The sequence below is a fragment of the Tripterygium wilfordii genome, chromosome 9 (assembly GCF_013401445.1).
Source record: "Tripterygium wilfordii isolate XIE 37 chromosome 9, ASM1340144v1, whole genome shotgun sequence".
NCBI classification, from domain to species: Eukaryota; Viridiplantae; Streptophyta; class Magnoliopsida; order Celastrales; family Celastraceae; genus Tripterygium; species Tripterygium wilfordii.
In genome coordinates this window covers 2,380,217-2,401,883 of record NC_052240.1, presented here as the reverse complement: position 1 = coordinate 2,401,883, position 21,667 = coordinate 2,380,217, and the positions used below count along the sequence as shown (strand labels likewise).

The following is a 21,667-nucleotide window of genomic DNA, read 5'->3' as shown; positions in this document are numbered from 1 at the left end:
GACAGGCTACAGGCTTATAAAAGCAGCTCTGTAAGGTAATCATTTGTGATTTCCATTTAACGCCGTTCTTATATTTTTCATGAACAAAAACAAAACAAAACCTTCTCTTTCCTTGTTCTTCTTCTTCGATAGCAATAGCATATCAGTGAGAGAATAACCTACCTAAAACACCCTTCCAGAACCAACGATCCATCCATGGCAGCCACGCCTCTGAGGAGAACCAACAGCAAGGACCAGATGCAGGGGCTTCTCCTGGGCCGATATGAGGTTGGGAAGCTCCTAGGCCATGGCACCTTCGCCAAGGTTTATCACGCCAAGAACGTCAAATCCGGTGACAGCGTCGCGATCAAGGTGATAGATAAGGAGAAGATCCTCAAGTCTGGCCTAATCGCACACATCAAGCGCGAAATTTCCATTCTACGCCGCGTTCGCCACCCGAATATAGTACAGCTGTTCGAGGTGATGGCCACAAAAACCAAGATCTACTTCGTCATGGAGTTCGTCCGTGGCGGCGAGCTCTTCAATAAGGTCTCCAAAGGGAGATTGAAGGAAGAAGTTGCTAGGAGGTATTTCCAGCAATTGATCTCCTCCGTTGGATTTTGCCACGCAAGGGGTGTGTATCATCGCGATTTGAAACCTGAGAATTTGTTATTGGACGAGAACGGGAACCTGAAGGTGTCGGATTTTGGGTTGAGTGCTGTTGCGGATCAGATACGGCAGGACGGGTTGTTTCACACTTTCTGCGGCACGCCGGCTTATGTAGCGCCGGAGGTTTTGGCACGGAAAGGTTATGATGCGGCCAAAGTGGATATCTGGTCTTGCGGCGTGGTTTTATTTGTTTTGATGGCGGGTTACTTGCCTTTTCATGACCAGAATGTTATGGCCATGTACAAGAAGATCTACAAAGGTGAATTTCGGTGCCCGAGATGGTTTTCTCCAGAGCTAATCAAACTCTTAACGCGTCTCCTTGACACGAATCCTGAAACTAGGTTCACCATCCCCGAAGTTATGGAGAATAGATGGTTCAAAAAGGGTTTCAAGCATATCAAGTTTTATATAGAGGATGATAAGCTTTGTAACGTCGACGATATAATGGGCGATGATGTGGGTTCATCAACAGACAATGATCAATCAATGTCCGAATCGGACTCGGAATTGGAGACCCGACGGAGGATTACTACGCTGCCTAGACCAGCCAGTTTGAATGCATTTGATTTAATATCATATTCACCTGGATTTGATTTATCCGGATTGTTTGAGGAAGGAGGAGAGGGGACTAGGTTTGTGTCAGGTGCTCCTGTTTCGACGATCATATCAAAATTGGAGGAGATTGCTAAGGTTGTGAGTTTCACCGTTAGAAAGAAGGATTGCAGAGTGAGTTTGGAGGGTTCGAGAGAGGGCGTGAAGGGCCCATTAACGATTGCTGCTGAGATATTTGAGTTAACACCTTCTTTGGTGGTCGTGGAAGTGAAGAAAAAAGGAGGAGATAAAGGAGAGTATGAGGATTTTTGTAACAGAGAGTTGAAACCCGGATTGCAAAATTTGATGAAGGCTGAATCACAAGCTGCTGATTCTACCCACTTACCTTCAGATACTGAATAAACCAAGAGAGACTGAAAAGGAGGGAGAGACACTGAGACGGAGAGAATTTAGAAGGGTATGCCTTCTTTCCTCTCTTCCTTTTACTTCAATGATGAGGCTTCCGTATGATTTTCTTGTTTCATTTTCCATTACTGTTTCTGATTGTTCCTTTATGTTACTTAGTTGGAGCATTAGTTGCTTGTGTATGTATAAATGTAATATGTTCTGTTCTCAAGAATCGCATTTAAATTCTAGAATTAATGAAATACTCTTTCCTACTTTGCATTTCTGTTGGTGATTGCAACTTTAGTTACACTTAGAAAAATGAAGAAATATCATACCTTTATAAATCTGAGGCATGGATTGTGTTCATAAACACATTTTCTTATAATGCAAAAATAAGTTGTTGTTCGTCAGAATGTGTTGATTGTTTAAGTCATTTGTTGTCCAAATTCTTTGATAGCATAATAGTTTTGCTGGGTTTTTTTTTCCCCTTGTAGAGGCAATTCATGGTTGTGCATTGGCATAATTCTGGCATATGATGAAATTGTACTACTTTGAACTGAAGTGCAAATTTTGTATTTTGATCTTGATTGCTGGTTGTATGAATAGTAGTTTGATACTACCGTTGGCATCTGTTAACAATTTTGGATCTCTTTATTGTAATTCTACTTCTCTTTTAGTTGCATGGTACAATTTCATCATATGCAAGAAGTTGGGAGTTAGATTATCTAGAAATGCATATAATTTGAATTAGATTAAAGGGCGGGCGAAAATTGGGTAAATATAGGAACAATCCTAGCAATGGAGTGAAAAGTTTATACTGAAGTTGATTAACTGTGTATAGCGAGCACAAATGTGCGCATTTTATGAGGCTTTTAACAGTTATGACTTCGTTCTTCTACTCGTCTTAGCAATTTTAAACAATGGACAGTTAAGATTAACAGGAAAGCAAACTCCTGGGCTGATGTCTTAGCCAAGTGGACTGCTTCTTCGGGTTGGAGAGGTGAGATTCTACTGCTTTTGTTGCAAAGCAGCAAAGATCCTCCAAGTAATTTCATTTAGTTTTGTTATAGTTTGTATGAGTCTCTTGTTTGTCTTTATTTTCAGTTCTTTAGTTCTGGTTATGGTTTGTTAGTCTTGGTAACCCATGGAGACTCTCTTTAGAGTCCTGGCCCTCCTGGGCTTTGTTTTTCTCCTCTTTTCTGGTTCAATGAGTATTTACTTTATATACTCTATATTCCAAATATCTTGTCTGTCTATCAGTTGCAACTTGTTCAAATGCATGGTGGAACAGCTTCTGAATTATTGTTCTTCATATTCACTTTTGCAATGTCGGCTTCTGAACTGAATGGTCCAACAATGAATTCCCTAACATGTGATAAGAGCCATGAATGAAGGGGACTACCTCACCCAGGCCACCTAAGAGTGGGGTTTTGTGTTCTGATATCTAGTTTGGGCATAGGTGTGAAAGAAGTTGAACATGGATATGCCAAGGTGGGGAGCAGCATGTTTCATTGAACTTGAGCAGCTGCAGCCTGTTGTTTCTGAATTCAATTTTGTGATCTACTGAGACCAATTTTTTTCTTTTAAATCTGTTTGTTTACTGAATTATCTAGTCTTTTTGCTTAGCACTTTACTATTTGTGGTGGTTGTAACCATTTTTAGGTGGGGACCTACCTACCTTTCAACATTGAACTATTTTTGGTGACGCCTTACTCTAGGTTAGATCAGATTTGAGTGTCAACGAAACACAGGCCAGCCACATCTGCTATTGAAGACTCCAGGATGATCAGAAGACTTGTATAACTAGAAAGCTTGGGTCACATTTTGAACAGGCCATCTGGACATAAGCTTTTGTCCCTTTGTTTTTGCCTCCTCTACACTTACATAAGCTTGGTTTCATTTAAAGGTGGTGGTGCCAATATGCCAAATATGGTATGACGTAGTTTTATTATAAAACTATAAGTAAAAGCAATTGTGTAGAAGATAAAAGCCATAAATGTGTGAAAGCAAAATACAGAAGAAAACACCATCCAATTGTATGGGATGTGTTTAGGGAACGTGTTTAGCTGTATTTGGTACTCTCTGTTTTTGAGCGGTCAGTCAATAACGTACCGACCTATTACTTCTGCATATGTATATATATAGAAATATCTATTTTATTGTTTGACTTGTCTATTGTTTTCACTCTGATAAATGTCTGTACTGGACCACCAACTGGTTAGATATTTATATTTGAGAAAGTCGGACGTTTTGACTTCATGATTTGTAAGAGTACGCCTTTATGTACTAGTAAGTAAGTAGTAACACTTTGTCGGTCCGCCAATACTAGAGTATGACAGCTTTGTCTTCCTACTTCGTTCGGCACCCGTTCATACTAATTTGAGATTCAAGAAAAATATTTGTTATTAGGTGTCCTTTTGGTAGAGTGATTGGGTTGATTTTTAACGTTAACGGTTAAGTTGTGAAAAAAAAAATTAAACTTAAAGCTGTGAAATAAACTATGAGACATTTGGTAGAGCTGTTAAATGTTGTTAGCGGTTAAGTTGGATAAATATATTTTGTTTGTATTTTTTAATTTTAATTTTAATTTTTTTATTTCAATAAAAATTAATTATAAATTTAATAAATAAATTATTTATAAATATACTTTATTAAGTAAAAATTATAAATACTTTATCTAATATTTAAATAAATTTGTAATATAATATGTACTGCATATATAAATGACAGAAAATGTCAAATTAAAAATATATATTATTATAATTATTAATATATATTTATAATTATAAATCTAATTTATTAAGTCTAAATATATCTTAGGTAGGGTTTATTAGTAATATTTATTATTCAAATGGGTCCCATCATGTTTTTTTATTAGAAGAATTGAAAAGTTTGACTTTAAAATATGTGGAGCCCATATAAAAAAAACTAAAAAAAAAAGAGGGCGGTGTACGCCCTCACAAACTCCATTTCGGAGTTTGTGATTTGAGAGTGGTACCGCAGCGTTTTGTAAGCGGTATCGCCCTCAAATTTCACATGTTTGGTGAAGCGATCCAACAAAGTGGGATCGCTAACGGTATTGCTCTGAGGACCACTTCACCAAACACAGCCTAGTTAAGAAGTTTAACTTATTATATTTTGTCATTTTCATCTTTCCTTGAACAATATGAGATAAAAGATTTAGTTTTATTGTCACACGATAACTCGTCTAGCACTATCAAACTTAACATAAGCTTATAGACCGCACATTCAAGTTGGGTGCTACATGATGTGTCATGCATTTTCCCTCTCATTTATTTAGAAAAATGTTAACTTTGTATTAGCTCAGCGAAAGCTGGGAACCACATTGACTATTCCTATTAATTTTTCTTTATTTGGCTGTCATTTTCTTGTATACGTCTTTGTCTCTGGTAAACCCAAGCCACCCTGAACGGTTGAGACAGATGATACGCGGATTAAATATAAGTGAAACTCACAATCACTCCCTTTCTAACATCTCTGTACTCCACACGTATTTTTCTCTTCATATTTTTCTCCACGTTTTTTAATGTAAATAATTACTGTATCACCCAACGGTTCACTTCAAAATGCTTTGCTGGAATAAACTTTTGGGCCTCGTTGTGTTGGACTGCTAGTGCTAGATAGTACAGTCCAGGCTCCAGTGGGCTTCAACTCCATTTCCCTACCTTGGGTTGGGCCTCCAAGTCAACATTGACTTCGAGGCCCAAATCAATGCCGTTTTAATACTGCCAAAACTTAGGTTGGGTCTTTTCTGGTGTACCTAACGTTGTTATTGGTTGACAAAATGAAGGGCCTGTTTATGGTTTCTATAGAAACACGGCAACTAGTTGTAACTGTAAATCTCTTTAATTTCTTCAAAGAAGTTTATTATTTTACAACTCTCTTTGCATTTACTGGTTTAAAGTTTTTAAAATTTCTTTCCACCCAGCTCAAGTTGCCATTCCGACAGCTGACTAAGCAAATGTAAACTTCGAGCCATCAGAATAGTCCATACCTCACTGACGCAAAGACTAGACCGAAGCCCACGAGGGTTGGGATTCATAAGAGGGACAAGCTCATGGAACCAGATTTCCACAAAAAAATATCTTAACTGGTTAGTTAGAGCTCCCGACCTCAGGCATTGTAGGCTCTAGATCCGGAGAGCTAACCAACCAGACTATGGTTAACTACAAAGAAAGACAATGTACACAAGACAACAGCTGCTGACAAAGGTTCAATCTTTCTCTCATTTTTATTTTTCTTTTTTTTGCTTTTCTTTTTTTTGGCTAAAAAAATGACAAATAGAAACAAACACGATGACAACATCAATTAAAAATACACACAATTCAGGTTGAATACATTATGACAAATCAATAGTTCCAAGAGTACTCAAATGAATGCTCTTTAGTTACTTGGACAGACACCCCAGTGTTATGTTAATCTACATCACAAGCTTCAATCAGACAATATACATACATATATATATATATATATGTGTGTGTGTGTGTGTGTGTGTGTGTTGCAGAAGTCAGTACATGCCCTACTGATTGAACATTAAACAATAAGTACTCAAGAGTATTTGCAAGGGAAAGGCTAGGAGAAATTGGGGGAAAATTCCAACTCAATGGATCATAGGACAAACAAGAAACAATGAGACAAAAAAAAATCAAATATATGAAAGCCTGGGTACTGATGGGATTTGCATATTATTTTGGGGGAAAGCATGATAGAAAAGTAATCCTCAGCATTTAGAATTACAAATCAAAGAAGAGTTTCAGATTTAACCTTTTTAAGTTGCCTCCACAGACAAGATTTCGAGTTCTGCCCACCAGAGAGGAGAAAGTCTTGGTACTGCTTGATCAGGTGAAATAGCAATCACTTCTCTCAGATTGGGAATCACATCCATCATTGTTGGTCTCCGCCTTGGATCAGGATTTATGCAGTCTTGGATGACTTCACAGATGACTTCAAGTTCATTGTTTTTAAATGACTTGAGGGTTGGATCGATCATGTAGCTTATGCTTCGCTTGTCGTTCAGATACTCCGCAGCCTGCCATGTTTGTTGTAACACAACAATTAGTTTAAAAAGAAATGAAAACTGGTGCTCATGTGATGACGTTTGATAATAAGGTTCATTAAAGCATACCCAGTTCTCCAGAGGACCTTGTTCTTCCGAGTATGGGAGTTTTCCTGATATGATTTCGAGCAACAATATTCCAAAACTGTAGACATTTGTCTCCAGATCAGCGAGAGGTGGCAATACAGTATGCTCCAAATCATCGTCATCTGAGTTCTTCGTCTTGGGTGCAACTCTTGGCAAGAAACTGATCTCCCCTATCTGAAAAATCAGCAAAAAGGTGACAATAGTATGTTAAAATCAGTCCAAATATCAGTAAAGATGTTTCGATTGTGCAGAAATGAGAGGTTGCATTGCCTTGGCACCATAATCATCTGTTAAATAGATAGATGTTGAACTCAAGTTGGAATGTGCTACAGGGGGATTCAGATCATGGTGCATATATTGTAGACAGTAAGCTGTTCCCATAATAACTCTCATCCTTGCACTCCAATCAAGATGTTCCATCTCCTTAACTGAAATAACAAAGTAGAGGTAATGTCCAGAAACTTAACAAAATCCCCTATCATGAACGATGCAAATAAGTGCGAACACTACCGTGTAGATGCTCGAAAAGGGTTCCATTTGGAGCATATTCAAACACCATCATCCTATTGAAAGGTTCATTCTCCTCACAGTAACCAATGAGATTGACAAAGTTTTTATGGTTGATTTGTGAAAGTGTGTCGATCTGCAACATTTAGAGCCAAAAATTATAATAGCAGAAGAGAGATATGTTAAACATTATGCAATTTTGTAACTAAAAAAAAGATGGACCTTTTTGTGGAAGGAAATTTCTGCATTCTCTGACCAGACTTTCGAAGATGTAGACACAATTGAAGCAACAGCAATCTCAACTCCACTGGACAATGTTCCCTTGTACACAGTGCAACCATCAAGGGTGTCAATGATATTGCTGAAATCCTCACAGGCAGTTTCCAGCTCTGATGCATTCAGCTTGGGAACCCCTACATTACATGTAAAGATTAATGATTCAGTTTTGTATTGTAAGAATAATAACTAAAAGAGTACGGTCTTATGAGATGAAAACCGCTTTATCTGAACTAGGCAACCAGTAAAGATGTGCGCAACAATCATGAAATACCTAGTATTATCAGGTTCTATCTTCTGTTTTTTCTTTTATTAAGACCGCCAGTAGGGACATTAAAATCACCTGTTATAAAGGCTTTCTGCAACTGTCCACTCAATCCAGTCTTCCACGGACCTATGTTTCTCACTCCTTTTTTCCGGCACATGAAAAACAAGGCTGCACTAATAATGATCAAGACAGCTACAACTGGAATGATATAGAAATAACTCCACACGCTTCTCTTGGATTGTTGATCAGTTGATTCTCCCATGCCAGTGGGGGTTTTGGAAGATTGGGTTGTCCCTTGCAAAGAAGGATCAACTGGTGAAGGCAGCAGCGAAGGTGGAGGAGACTGTTTCTTATTCCCATTTGGTACAGCTGGGAAAGCCCCGCTGCTTCGGGTTGTTGGAAGGGCAATAATCTGCCCGGTGAAAGACCCACCACTAGCAGGAGCAGCAGCAAGGTTACTGGACTGTTCAAGTAGCCTACGACGTGCAAAATTGACAGAGTTCTCTGCTTTTTCAATAATGTATGGCTCAGATGAACCTGTACAATGCAACAAGCAACACCATCTCAGAGGTAAGAATTCAGATGCACAATGCGCTAATATCTGTTCAACCACTTTTACTCACCAGCTTGGTCGTCGCAGCAATCATCTTGACCGGCAAGAAGGGAGTTCTTTCCAAATTTTGACCTTTGTGAGAAATTTTAAGAGTGTCAATAAGAAGCACATAATTATGCAGCAATATCATTTTAATAAAAAATTTGGAATCATTTGAAGAAAAAATTCCCTACAGATGCAGCCGCAAGGCACTTAGATAACGTAGAACAGCTTCTTTTATGGGCATTATTAATGAATCAGCCTTGTTCAGTTGTGTTAAATTGCTCTGCCAGATGCTGTTCAGAAGATATAAGCCAAAGATTGATAATCCATAATAATTAAATTGTATATTTCATAGCACAAAAGCTCAAAATGTGGCGAAGTAGTAGAGTTGAATGGATGCAACTTAAAGGTTACAGGTTCAATTCCTGCATGTCCCTGAACCCCACCCATTGCGGGAGCCTTGTGCCAGGGAGTTTTACAAGCTCAAATTTTGACCCAATTATTGGTACCAGTCCACTACAACCCAAGTCTTGAGAAGGGTAAAAATCTTTCTAAACCATATAGGCCAAGTGGCATCAAGTAGCAGTGATTGATAATGTCCTTTAAAACTAGATTAGCCACAAGGCCCACAACACATCTGCAACGTATAATAAATTACCATTCTCCGAACTTCCTATTTAAACAGCTGACTTCAGTCTCCACAGCAGATGTAAGGTTTTCGTCCAACTGCAATTCAGAGAGCAAGTTGAGCCTTCGAATCTCCATCGGAATGCTACCTTCAAATTTATTGTCACAAAGCAACCTAGGATAGAAGGGGACTAAGTCCAGGCACCTAAGAAATGCAAAGCATCAAATAAAGATTTATACACACATGCAACTCACAAGCGTTTTAGAGACAGCATTCCACCTATTTCTGTCGGAATCAATCCACTCAGGTTATTCTCCCTCAAATCCAATAGCTCCAGCTTCGTAAGCCCTCCTAACTCTTTAGGGATGCCACCGAAGAAATTGTTTCTGCAAAGCACACTGCCAACATAAAAGCAAGAGTGAAAAACGTTAACATTCAATTAGTTTCAGAGAGCACCGCAAACCTCAGAGATCATGAAGCAACTACATAGGCTGTGGAGGCAATCATCTATGGAGATGCATACAGAGACTACCTTAACTTTCCATTTCTTCATCATGTGTTAAATATGAGAGAGAACAGTATATTTACATCAACTACAAACAAAAACAAAGTAAAATTCATATCCTAAACACCAATTGACACGATGACACCTATGATGTAAGTTCTAAGAATTCTTACAGAGATCTTAGATGTCTAAGTTTGCCAAGCTCAGGTGGCAAGGTCCCCTCCAAAGAAAGCCCATCCAAGTCCCTACATGTTCACAGAAAAACATTCAACAAATTCTTTAAATCAGCACCTTTATAGATAAGACAAATATTGCATCACAAAGAGCATAACCACAAGAAAATCTCCAATTCTTCTTCACAGAGTAAAAGAGTGGGGACTTACAGCATTTGCACTTTACCACCAACACAAGAAACACCCAGCCACGAACATGGACTGCTGTCATTAGGATCCCAGTTTGCAAAGGCATTAGAAGGATCAGAAGTTACTCTCGCCCGGAGTTCCAATAATACCAATCCTGGAACTCAAACCACGATGCAATCCAAATTAAAAAGAGGAACAATCAGAATTCAGAAGATTATGTAATAGCATCAATTGGACAATGTCAAATATGAAATACCTTCATCATTAAGCGCCCTAGACCCAGGATTCTCTAGACCGAGAATCAGGAACAAGAAACATTGGAACTGGAATACAATTGGGTTCCATCCACCCCCCATTGCTTGATGAACCAAATTTCGCAGTGGTAGAGGTAGTGACAATATCTTCCAATGGCCGGGACACTAAACGAAATCGCCAGGTTTTCCTATACAAAACTAACCTTTTGACTGAATAAAAAAACAGCAACAACAAACAACTACGCATCAACTACATTACAAACAAAGCAAAAACATTGCATTCGGTAATGGCAGCATCTGGGTCTCTCATTTTGCAGTTTTTAATTGTCTCTCTACACCCTTTTCGTGAAATCTACTCCGCGTTAGCAGGCTTTTTTCCTAGTGTTATCTTGCAAATCAATATGGAGCTGGAAAAAATTAAGAAAACAAATTACAAAGCATTTTTCAACACAGAAGAATCAAAGAATGGCCTCCAGAGCAAGTAAGCAATAAAGGAGCTGAATTTACCATGTAAACGTGGCAAAAAAAGGGTGCAGAAGAATAACAACTTTACGAGCTGCTTCTGCTATAGATTTTGTTGTTGTTGGGTAACAATGCAATGGTAACTCTGTTATTGGTAGAGGTGGGTAGATTGGTATTGACAACAGGAAATGATTTTTTTTTTTTGTGGGGGTGATAGGTGGGGAGGACGATTGAGACTCAAAAAAGGGCAGCAAAGAAAAAAAAGTTCAATTTTTTTTTCTATTTACTTCCCTTTCCAGGATGATCTCAGAGGACCCTCTCTTCAACCATCTTTGGTCTCTCTCAGAACATCCTTTCTCCTTTCCGTCTGTCTCTCTCTCAATCTCTGGCTTGTTTTGTCGTTGAGTTCTAATCTTATTTTCTCTCTCCTCTTCTCCAGATAAATTGTTTTCTTTCTCTCTCTTTAAATTTTTTTCTCCTAATTTTTTTAAACAAAAAATTTGCTGCCTCTGTGTGTGGATTGCCACCCCCACAAAGCTGTGATTTTTTTTTTTTTTGTATTTCCTTAAATGTTTTGATAATTTTATGGTGGTTTATGGTGGGTCCCATTTTTTATTTTTATTTTGTGGGGTTTAAGTTTGAGTGGGTCCCAAGAGAACATTCTTTTGGTTAAGTCGCGCAGATCTTTGGGGATGAAAGGGCGCGAAGATGATAGACGGGTAATTAACGGCTAATTGTCAAAATCCGACGGCAGGTGTTTGTCACTGAGTGGTGTTGTGGGCCCTCCTCACTTCCGCGTTTCGTTGACCGGGCCCATCATCCCTTCACAACCTCTCTCTAAAACACTTGCTTGCTTCCTCCTTTTCTCATCTTATAATATCTCATCTCATCTCATAATCCTCACCATTTCCAAACAAACCTTCACATAATAATCTCTCGATGATTATTAATCAAGTTTTTGCACCTTGCGAATGTTCTATCCAATTCAGGATATCTACAAAACAGAGGTTGTTACTGACACTTTTCCAGGAAAATAACCTCTACTCACTATACCTTCCCTTCCTTCCTTTATCATTGATAGTCAGCACATAATGATATTCAGTAAAATACAGATATAAAGAAATTCAAATACAGGTGCAGAAGTTAAAATGTCAATAGTATTTGAAAGAGTTTAATTTGACCCTGATGGTCAAAGCAGTCCAAGAGAATTGCACAACGATTCAAGAACTTCAAGCAAGAACTGGAAGAGCATATTCTACTTGCCTGATGCAGAAGGAAAATATGAAGGAAAAAAAATAGAAGAAAAGGTGATGACAGTCTCCAGAAAGGGTAAAAGTTGGCAAAATACTATGACTGGGAGACTAAAGCCACCTTAGATCATATTGAACGAAAGAAAAAAATGATATCTAAACATAGAAATAGGCTAACCATTTGTAGAGAACATGGAGTACGGAGTTTATGTTTGGTAGTGCTGAGGAGCGACTAACCAATTCCTGCCAGTGCTGCCACAAGAGACCATCAGAAAACAGGTTAGCTTATTTTATTACATTAAAAATTTTCTATATTGAGAAAAAGTCTAAAGATATAGTATGAAGAGATAACCTCAGAATTGCGAACACAATCATGATGCAAATGGGAGGATTTTACAATGGTTTCCCACTTGGAGCTAGGAGAGGACGTCTCTGGACCCTGCCTTTTAGGATGAGATTAAGAGCCAATAAGAGCATTGGTGAAAGGGATTCCGGATGTTATTGAAGGCAGGATATGCCAAAGCCAGGACTCGCGTCATCAACACTTGTGCACCTCACCAACCAAGTAATACAGGTTGGATAATGCACGAATACTCCCTACATTTGCACACCTTGCCAACCAAGTAATACAGGTTGGTTAATACATGAATACTCCATCAATCTAAAACAATAACATTTAAAAAGATGTTTCTTTTCTGAAACGCTCATGGCTATACCTTTGGTGCCTGAGGGATGAGATGCCAAAATGTGGTCATGTCTTTAAACTTTAAAGTTTTTGTTTGTGCCTTACATACATATGCACTTGCACACAAATTTTAATCAATCAACCACATTCCTACATCCCATGATTTAGACATCAATAAGGAACAATTGCATATTGTTGAACATTCAATTTGTATAAACTCAATAAATTCAAGGAATGCCAAAATGAATAAAGATCTGAAATTCATTTACAGGGGATTATTCAAGAAGTCATCGATCAAAGTTCTAATCCCAGGGACACAGCAACTGGCACTACAACAACAAGAACATACCCTCTCTTTTTTCTGGCATACCCTCTTGTAATGCCCCTAAACAATAGTTATTCATCATATGCACATTTGAAGAAATGCAGTTTGGATTCAAAACTGACATAAATCATAAAAAGTGGAAATAACAAGAAGACTTCCCTCTCAAGGTGCTCTGGGATCCGTCCCATGTTGCCAAACATAAACCATCTCATCCCAGCCAGTACTCGCCAATAAGCCATCTACAAGCACACTCATATCAACCCCGACCGCGAACTCTGTATGGTGATCATACCTTCCCACCAGAGCATCCTCCACCATATAATCCCACATGCACACAGTCATATCATACGAGCAGGACACCATCATGCTCCTTCTAAAGGGTGAGAACTTCAGCTTCCTCACCGCGTAACCGTGACCATTCAACACCGTCAGAGGAACTCTGTAGTGCCTCACATCCCAAACCCTAATGCTCTTATCCACAGAGGCAGTGGCCAAGCAACACTCATCGTGCTTGTTCCAATCACAGGAGAGGATTTCAAATTCGTGGGCGGGGATGATCATTATGGAGCCAGGTTCCCGCACATCCCAAATTCGTAGTGTGCAATCACCGGATGCAGAGGCAAATACATCCGCGTGGCCAGGGTTCCAGACGGCTGAATAGACACAATGCATGCTCCTTGAAGGTGCGAACTGAGGTGGGACGATCGACCGTCCACAGCTTGATTGTATCGTCCCATGATGCGGTGAGGAAAGAGTCGCGGCGAGTGGGATTATAGTCAGCAGAATGGACCTCGCGAGGGTGCTCTTGAAACGATCGGAGAGGGTTTTGGGTCGGGGGAAGGGCGGTATCGAAGAGCTTGACGGAGCCGTCAGCTACAGCGGCGATGAGGAGGGAATCATGTGATTCGGACCAGGCAAGATCGTAGACACCGTCAGCGGTATCAAATGCGACGAGCTCTGTGATGGCGTGGGAGGCGGGGGAGGGAGCGAGGTCTAGGACGTGAATACGACCGTTGCCGAGGATCCCGAAGTTCTGTGCGGTGGCTACGGCCAGGCGGTGCTCGAAGAAGGGACTGAATTTAACGGAATAGCCGTTGAATGGAGTTTTAAAGACGGGCATGGCTGTGTTGTGGCGGTGGCGGGGGCGGTGGTTGATTTGGATAGCCGACTCCAAGGGAGAGGCCAGAAGGGCAGTTGACTACGAGAGGAGCGCCTCAGTTTTTATTAAGTTGTCTAATTTTTTAGGTATATACAGATATAGTGTACTTGTCAATTGATATAAAAAATATCTTAATATATTACTATTTAAGAAAACAAACTCATTAATCCAAATACAAAATGACATGTTATCATATATATAAAAATTAAAAAATGTAATTCATTGATCTAGAACTTTGATTGTCGTGTAACAAATCAATTCTGAACCGTACAAGTAAGACCCCTCCCCCATGAGTTATTTGGTTTAACTTTATTTGGTTTCATTTGATGTAATAAATTTATAAGTTTGAGTTGCTTAATTTATTGGATATTGGTGATAATTTATGTGTATTCAATAACTAATTATATTGTATTTTGGATTTATTAGATATGCTAGATTTCAGATTTAAAAAAAAAAATTATTTTAAGTAACGGGGGCCTCAATTTCTTAACTTGTCTAGGACCTCTAAAATGTTAGAAACGGTCCTATATTGGGGATTTTGGTGGGGACTCGGTGGCAGTAGCGTCTTTCTTCTCCTCCTCTCTATCTGGTTGGACTTTGGAGTATGTGAATGTGGAGCTCCTAACAGCTCGGGTTTGGCAATAGCGGGTCGACTTTGAATAATTTGATCGTAAACCCGCTGTTGGAGACTGTCAGTTTGGGGGCCTTTGGGCCTACAATGTACATAATTTGGGCCAACAATGGACAAAATTTCCATTCAGGCCACACAAGGCCCAACTACGAAGAACTCTGAGTGCAAACTGCAAAGCTGGGGCCTTCTCTCTTGCTAAACTTTCGTATTGGCATCATGACAACCTTTGACCACTAGTGCCGTTAAATTCTAGGTTGTCATGATTTCAAATCTTCAATTTTCCCATTTTCCTTTCTATATCTAACAATACCCATGTATGCATTTTAAACGTTTTGGATCATGCCCCCGCTGAAATAAGCATAAGGAAATAAAGTTGTTCATATTAGAAAAATTACTTTGAACCACGTAAAAAGGGACAACTCTAGTTGCAATTGTAGCACTGAAATTCTAATAGTGAAAACAATCATAAACTCCATAGATGTAGACACTCTTGTCGAACCACATAAATCTTTGTGTTCTTCTTCTGCTTTCTCTTTATTGCTTTGATTGCTCTATTATCTGTTGTCTACAAAGGACTTGTTTTTACAACAGTTTATAAGTGTGAGCTCAACCTTAAACATTTGGGACGCATTTTGAAGGATAAAACCAAGGCAAACATTGTGCCTTGCACAATACATCAAGTAGATTGGGCTCAAATCTCTCTCTTTCACCTCCTTCTCAATTCTTCAAATTATAATTTATAACATGGCACGTTAATTTTTCTTCTTGTTAACGCATGAATATATGTAGAACCAAACACTACCTACCACGAAAAGATTGTATTATAGCATATGTATGAGTATGACAATTAAACCATAAAATATATGCGTCCCCACATATATAATCACAATGTGCATGGTTGAACCAAGCTGTCCAGATTGAAACTTGACATTAATCAATTTTGGCTCTCTATGGCCTCTATCATTCCAATTGAGAAATAAATACACCCAGAAAACCAGGCTCATTACAATTCTCATGATTTGAACTTTGTCCAGATACGCCTCAAAGTTTGAAGACAAAAATTGAGGTTATTTTCTACTCCACTTTGTTACAACTTCAAAGTGGTGGGTTTGTATATTTTAAGGACCCACAAATCCGATACTTGGTGAGGATCATGATTGCAGCATAGGGCGTAAAAATGTGCAGTACTTTAATATATATATGCTGATGTCTTAGCCAATATGCGTTCATATTGAGGTACCTAAAGAAAATTCTCTAAAAAAATACGCATTACAAACAATCAATTATATTATCCACTTTAAATTCTGATTCCTATGCATGCATCGAATTACCTTCACGGATTTGTTTTTCATAGACCCAACAATTGAGCCTTAGCCTAAGTTAATAAGTCCATGAAAAGTCCTAATTAATTATTTTAAAGATAGATTTGGAATGAAGAAACCTCACATCTTTTTTGCGTACATCTTTAACAATTTCAAGGCAAACACAGAGATCCAAAACGGACCCTCCCCTTTCCATATATACCTCACATGTTTGCCACTACCATTTACATCTGAGCTATTTAATGGGAGGGGCCACATTGTTAATGGGACACTATATACTAAAGTAGTTCAAACAAATCATATATATATATATATAATAGTCTTTTAACTACCTTTGTACATATATACGGATCTTATCTCAATGTGAGCATATCTTGATTCTTGCTCTTTGGTCAATGTTGAAATTATAGCTATGAAAATAAAATCAAACCGTATGAAATAATCTCCCCAAATGAAGAGATAATCATCAACTCTAATCATGTCTGTGTCATGATCCAACCATTGAAACTATATGTGATGTCCACCTAATAACGTCATATTACTTTATAACTTGTCAAATTCAACTTCTTTTCTTTCTACGAACCAATCCAAATTGACTTTGATGAATGAATGACAATGAATTGAATTGAATTGAATTGTTTGATAAATGGAAAGGAGCTGAGGCTATTGAGGGTACATTGCATAGAGTGTAAGGGATTGTTTTTTCTGGATAATCACGTAAGGTGGAGGAGTCAAAGCAACTCATGGTTCTAAAATCTTGATGTGATAAGGAGAAAAACAAGAATGAGAGAGAGAACACACTATTATATCACACCTCACTTTCCAATGAAAGTCACAACCCACATGATTTTTGCTTGGGATAGTGAAATGTCACAAACCCACAAACCCCCCCTCTTCTCTCAAAAGAAGATTTCTCCACAAATCCCATTTCCCATCTCCCTCTTCACCCAATACCACTTCACTCCAAGCAAAGCTAGTTGTCCCTTTGCTTACCTAATTCCATTAGCAAATAGAGTAGGGTTGTAAAAAATCTACCGCTAAATTGAACAATTGATCGGTTATTTTTTAAAAAAAATTTACTTAAAACTGACTAAAAAATGACCGATAATCGATCAATTGTTCGGTTAAATTCGTCTCAAAAAAATCAAAAAAAAACTCAACCGTTCACACCCCTAAACTCGTCAATCTCATTATGACACATGTTCCTTTGCCGTTGGCACACGTGGCCTAACACACCCCTATACCAAAAGGATTGTGTTAGTTTTTTGCTTACTTGGCAGTCTCAATCATGTGCCACCAATAAGAATAAGGCAATCCCCCAACCCCAAAATTATTGAAAGCAAGAATATGCAATACAAGGTTGGTGATGGGGCCGGGCCTGGGCCCATATATGTTGCTATCCAAAAGGCCCCAAAGTACATAGTGAGGTGCAATTATTCATGCCATGAATTTCATTTCATCCACAAAAACAAAAAAACAAAAAAGACTTAACTTTACAACTTTATCCAGTGAGTATATAATAACTATTTGAGTGATAGTATAGTGATTAGTTATTTAGGGCTAAACGGTATAGATTTAGGTGTTGAGTTCGATTTTCATTGGGTTTTGATTAAACTTATCTTGTGATTATGTGTGAAACTTGTGTTTTGTGGGATCCTTCATGGTAAAAAAAAGGAGAGTATATAATAAAACATCATTTGGTACAAAATTCTTCAAGTGAGTACTGATTCCCAATTAAAGCCTTTTTTCCTTATCTTTTTAAATAATTCTGCTTTACACTACTCCAAAGCTCTCTCTCTCTGTTCTTCTTCTTCTCTCCTTCTCTCTCGGCCATGAGAGACTTCTAGAGAGAGCTGGATCATGAAGAAAACAATCCGGTGCTGCATCTCTTGCATTCTACCGTGCGGAGCACTAGACGTGATCCGCATAGTACACGCCAACGGCCGCGTGGAAGAGATCAGCGGCACAATCCGCGCGAGCGAGATCATGAAGGCACACCCAAAGCACGTCCTCAAGAAGCCATCCTCACCGTCCGATGACCGTGTGGCCCCCAAAATCGTTATTGTACCTCCCGATGCCCAACTTCAACGTGGAAAGATCTATTTCTTGATGCCGGTCGCTCCCGCACCGGAAAAAATGACCAAATCAAGATCGTCGAGAAATAAGAAGGGAAGAGAGAATAACGGCAACAGTAAAAAAGTGAACGGGAGTGGTGGCAATAACGTAATTCCGCTGTCGAACGTGGTGGTTTCCGATGATCAGTATTTGAGTGAAATACTCTCAGAGAAGCAATCAACACAGAAGGATCGAAGGAGAGGGCGTGTGGGTGTATGGCGGCCTCATTTAGAGAGCATATGTGAGTCGCCAAATGGCTCCTTTAAGTAATTATCAGTTACTTCCGTTTGTTTTCATATATTATATAATTCATTTTGGAGGCTTTCTTACTTCTATTTTAGGGTTCAGATTGCTTGCTTCTTGAGTTCTTTCTTCTTTGTCTAAAAAGATTAATTTTCAGTCCTTTTTTTAGACAAGAAAATGGATCAAGACCAAAGTAATAATTTAGAGAAATAAAAATTGGGTTGTGGTTTGATTTATAGCCAGAACTGGGATTGATCGAGTAATTTTATAAGTTTCATTGAAGTTTCACCTTAGTACTTCGAGTGTCATGTAAGTTTGTAATTAATTTTGTATCTTCAAATGGATAGATAAATAAGAGAAGTTAAAATGAGTTTGTTTTGTTTTGATCACACTTCTTCACAGGAGGAAAAAAGAACAAGAAAGAATCTTAATTTGTTTATATTTTATCTTCAATCATACAATTGGAATTGGATATATATGCTGCTTTACATTCATATTTTGCTTGTTTCACTTGCTCTCTACACATTTGGGTCTTCAATTTTGATCAGATGATCAAAGACAACGGATATGGATGGAATATAGAGCCATAAAACTGTATAGATTAAAAAGGTTGTGAGTTGAATTCCTATTGAAAGCAATACCATTGTGGATAGCGTTGGGCTTTACCCAACTTACGTCGTCGTCATAAGCTTGACAGACCGAGTTTAAACATACATCAAATGTTTAAAGGATAAACTTTTATAATATCGTTATCCGTTAAAAAAAAGAGTGAGTCATAAAAATTGGCTTCAACTTTTCCCAATATATATATTTTGGTTAGATGATCAAAGCTACTTACTTTTCTTACAAAACATAGAATAATAATGCACTAACTAACAAGTGGGATGTGGAGATATACATGTCTTTAAGCAATTTGTTCTCTTAGAGATTACTATAGCTAAAATATTCTTATAGAGTTAGTGCCAACAGCATCTGTAATTTGTGAAGGCACTCGCAGTCGCCGACACACACAGTTGTTTTTGCCTTAAACAAACCCATGTTATGATCCTATGCCCAGTCCCCACCACCTGGAACCAATGGAAAGTTACGATACATGTATCATTGGATGGCAGTCTAATCCAACTATTGCTGATATTGTCAGGGTTGCAGAGATTCAGTTCAACAGATCTAATTGGGATCTGTAAAGAACCATATTTATTGTATATTATTAATAACATCAAATTATAATACACAACCAAATTTGCAACAAAGGTCTTCCTGACTGGCTCCTTGTTATCTGCCCAAAAAGTTGGCATAATTGGAAAAGTGAAAAGCAAGAAACAATTATAAAAATGCAATAATTCAAGCGGCGCCTCTCTTTCTCATTATTTTGTTATGATTTTATGGAAGATATGGATAATAATATCTAAAAATCCATCTAACTCTGCAATTAATACTTTTGTCGCAGCCGAATTCATAATAATCATTATTCAAATCAGATATATGAGTCTTACCACAACTGTTTCCCAATTTATCTTGTCAGAGCATCCATAATGAGATGATTTTAGAGTACTTGAGATAATACATTATTGTTTAAGTGTTAGATGTTCACAATGAGTACCTAAGATAATACTTTATTTATAAGTTAAGCACTACATGCACACGATGGGTGAAAAGTGACACTTGAAAAATTAGTTCATGCTACATCTTTGGAGTTTAGCTTAATTGATGAATAGTGAAGAGAGAGATGTGATGAAAAGTAAGAGATGTATGATAGAAAGAAAGAAAGAAGATGAAAAGTAAGAGAGAGGTGATGAAAAGTAAGAGAGAGAAGAGTGAGTGTATTTGAAGTGTATATATAGTTGATAAATAGTGCATATTGTGGGATCCACTTACCCAATTAAATTGTGCCACCCATGAGAGAGGAGAAGAAAGAGAATGATTTTGGAATGTTAGATTGCCTAAACACCACTGTGGATGCTTTCACCTTCTCAATCAAAACGTCTCCTATTATCATATCACAGTATGAGAACATTTATCATTCCAACGTATTATGCCCTGTTGCTCCCTACCAATTCAAAAATACAGCTTTGTAGCTCATGTGTGTGATATTTCATAGAAGTATTGAGTTCGAGCTCGAGCCTCCTTTATCCCCTTTTTTTGTAATAAAAAAATAAAAAATACAAAAAATAAAGGAGAAAACTGAAAAGCCCAATGGAGAATACTGTGATTTCAAAATGAAAGGCCAGGCCCAATATGCCCAAGCTCAACTACTCCAAAGAGGGGGGAAAAAAGCCTACTTAACTAACTAAGCACGGCCCTGATTGGCCTTTGGGCCTATGGTTCATCGTCATTGAAACTCGGAAGACTCTTCTGTATGTTGTCAACACCGGTAGTAATTAGGTTGGAAAATACTAGGCCAAACTGTGAGTCTAAATCGAGCCGTCGGCTAAGTTAGGCGCGGCTCACGCGTCTTTGTCAGACAGCCGTCGCATCATTGCCGTTTATCAACGTCAATCCAACATCGACGCAACCGCCCTCCCATCTCTCTTTTTGCCCACCCGAAACCCATACGGGAAAACTGGGTGCTTGGGGGCTGCTGTAGTTTTTACTACAGCAGCCCCCGCTGTAGCATATTTGAGGTAGTAAAAAACATTTATTTATTTTTAAAAAATTATAAATGTGTAGCATTCGGTCTAATGAATCCAACGATATATTTTTTGTTCGAAACAAAAATCAAATTCATCGCGATCGAAATATCGAATGTTTGGAGTTATATCCCACGGCTTAAAATTGTTATGCATTTTTCATGTTACATTTGATTTTTTTTTCGAACAAAAAATATGTCGTTAGAATCGTTACTCCAAATATTACATATATATAATTTTTCAAAATAAAAACAAAAATATTTTCAATGCCAAAATGATGTTACAGCGGGGGCTGCCGTAATAATTTTACAGCAGCCCCCTAAAATCCGGGAAAACTCCCTTGCCCTTTGCGTTTAATTGTGCAAGTAACAAGCTGAGTCTTTCTGAGAGTTTTCTCGTTGTACCAAACACATGTTAAACAATGACATATCAACTTCTATGTAGATATGCCATGACAATGCGAAAATGATAAAAATTTCGATAATTGGAATTTCAGTAATCTCAACAACTGACTATGATGCATATGATTTAAGTGAATTTGTAAACTCCTCATATCTCACATGATGTAAACAAAATCATGTACATACAATTTAACAAATGTGATATGAAATACTAACTACTGGAATCCACTTCATTATTAATGACAACGAAATGGTTAATCCATCCAAGGTTGTATGCAAGCACTTTTTTTTTTGTTATATA

At 38.1% G+C, this 21,667-nt stretch overlaps 3 protein-coding genes and 1 pseudogene across 8 annotated transcripts; 2 read left to right on the top strand and 2 right to left on the bottom strand.

Annotated features, from left to right (window-relative positions):
- The first annotated feature begins 51 nt into the window (after window positions 1-51).
- On the top strand, window positions 52-1,866 carry LOC120005057 (CBL-interacting serine/threonine-protein kinase 12-like). The gene has a single exon (XM_038854490.1). It carries the CDS (start codon window positions 196-198, stop codon window positions 1,600-1,602), a length of 1,407 nt encoding a protein of 468 aa, XP_038710418.1. The 5' UTR covers window positions 52-195; the 3' UTR covers window positions 1,603-1,866.
- Window positions 1,867-5,932: 4,066 nt separating this feature from the next.
- LOC120005055 (protein MALE DISCOVERER 2-like) lies at window positions 5,933-12,606 on the bottom strand. Of its 6 annotated transcripts, none has more exons than XM_038854487.1 (15): window positions 12,211-12,606; window positions 12,037-12,110; window positions 10,149-10,344; window positions 9,914-10,046; window positions 9,704-9,775; window positions 9,280-9,423; window positions 9,056-9,199; window positions 8,589-8,690; window positions 8,426-8,487; window positions 7,878-8,339; window positions 7,481-7,671; window positions 7,262-7,394; window positions 7,022-7,179; window positions 6,734-6,925; window positions 6,377-6,637 (listed from the first exon to the last, which is right to left on the bottom strand). In XM_038854487.1, exons 3-15 carry the CDS (start codon window positions 10,246-10,248, stop codon window positions 6,377-6,379), a joined length of 2,154 nt encoding a protein of 717 aa, XP_038710415.1. In that variant the 5' UTR covers window positions 10,249-10,344; window positions 12,037-12,110; window positions 12,211-12,606. The 6 variants fall into 6 exon arrangements, with proteins under 6 accessions (XP_038710416.1, XP_038710415.1, XP_038710414.1 ...); XM_038854486.1 differs by having other exon boundaries at window positions 10,149-10,334; XM_038854488.1 differs by lacking the exons at window positions 12,037-12,110; window positions 12,211-12,606 and adding an exon at window positions 10,654-11,147 and having other exon boundaries at window positions 5,933-6,637; window positions 10,149-10,553.
- Window positions 12,607-12,786: 180 nt separating this feature from the next.
- On the bottom strand, window positions 12,787-14,799 carry LOC120005058 (annotated as a pseudogene).
- Window positions 14,800-17,675: 2,876 nt separating this feature from the next.
- Window positions 17,676-18,716, top strand: LOC120005002. Its single transcript, XM_038854419.1, has one exon. The coding sequence runs from the start codon at window positions 17,841-17,843 to the stop codon at window positions 18,363-18,365; it is 525 nt and encodes a 174-aa protein (XP_038710347.1). The 5' UTR covers window positions 17,676-17,840; the 3' UTR covers window positions 18,366-18,716.
- Window positions 18,717-21,667: the final 2,951 nt, after the last annotated feature.

Excerpts from the sequence above, each read along its gene's own strand:
- LOC120005055 (XM_038854487.1), bottom strand. The coding sequence starts at position 10,248 with ATGGGGGGTGGATGGAACCCAATTGTATTCCAGTTCCAATGTTTCTTG. Across the intron at positions 9,776-9,913 it reads GGTGGTAAAGTGCAAATGCT|GGACTTGGATGGGCTTTCTT; the intron begins GTAAGTCCCCAC and ends GTGAACATGTAG. Across the intron at positions 9,424-9,703 it reads CTTAGACATCTAAGATCTCT|TGTGCTTTGCAGAAACAATT; the intron begins GTAAGAATTCTT and ends TTATGTTGGCAG.
- LOC120005057 (XM_038854490.1), top strand. The coding sequence starts at position 196 with ATGGCAGCCACGCCTCTGAGGAGAACCAACAGCAAGGACCAGATGCAG.
- LOC120005002 (XM_038854419.1), top strand. The coding sequence starts at position 17,841 with ATGAAGAAAACAATCCGGTGCTGCATCTCTTGCATTCTACCGTGCGGA.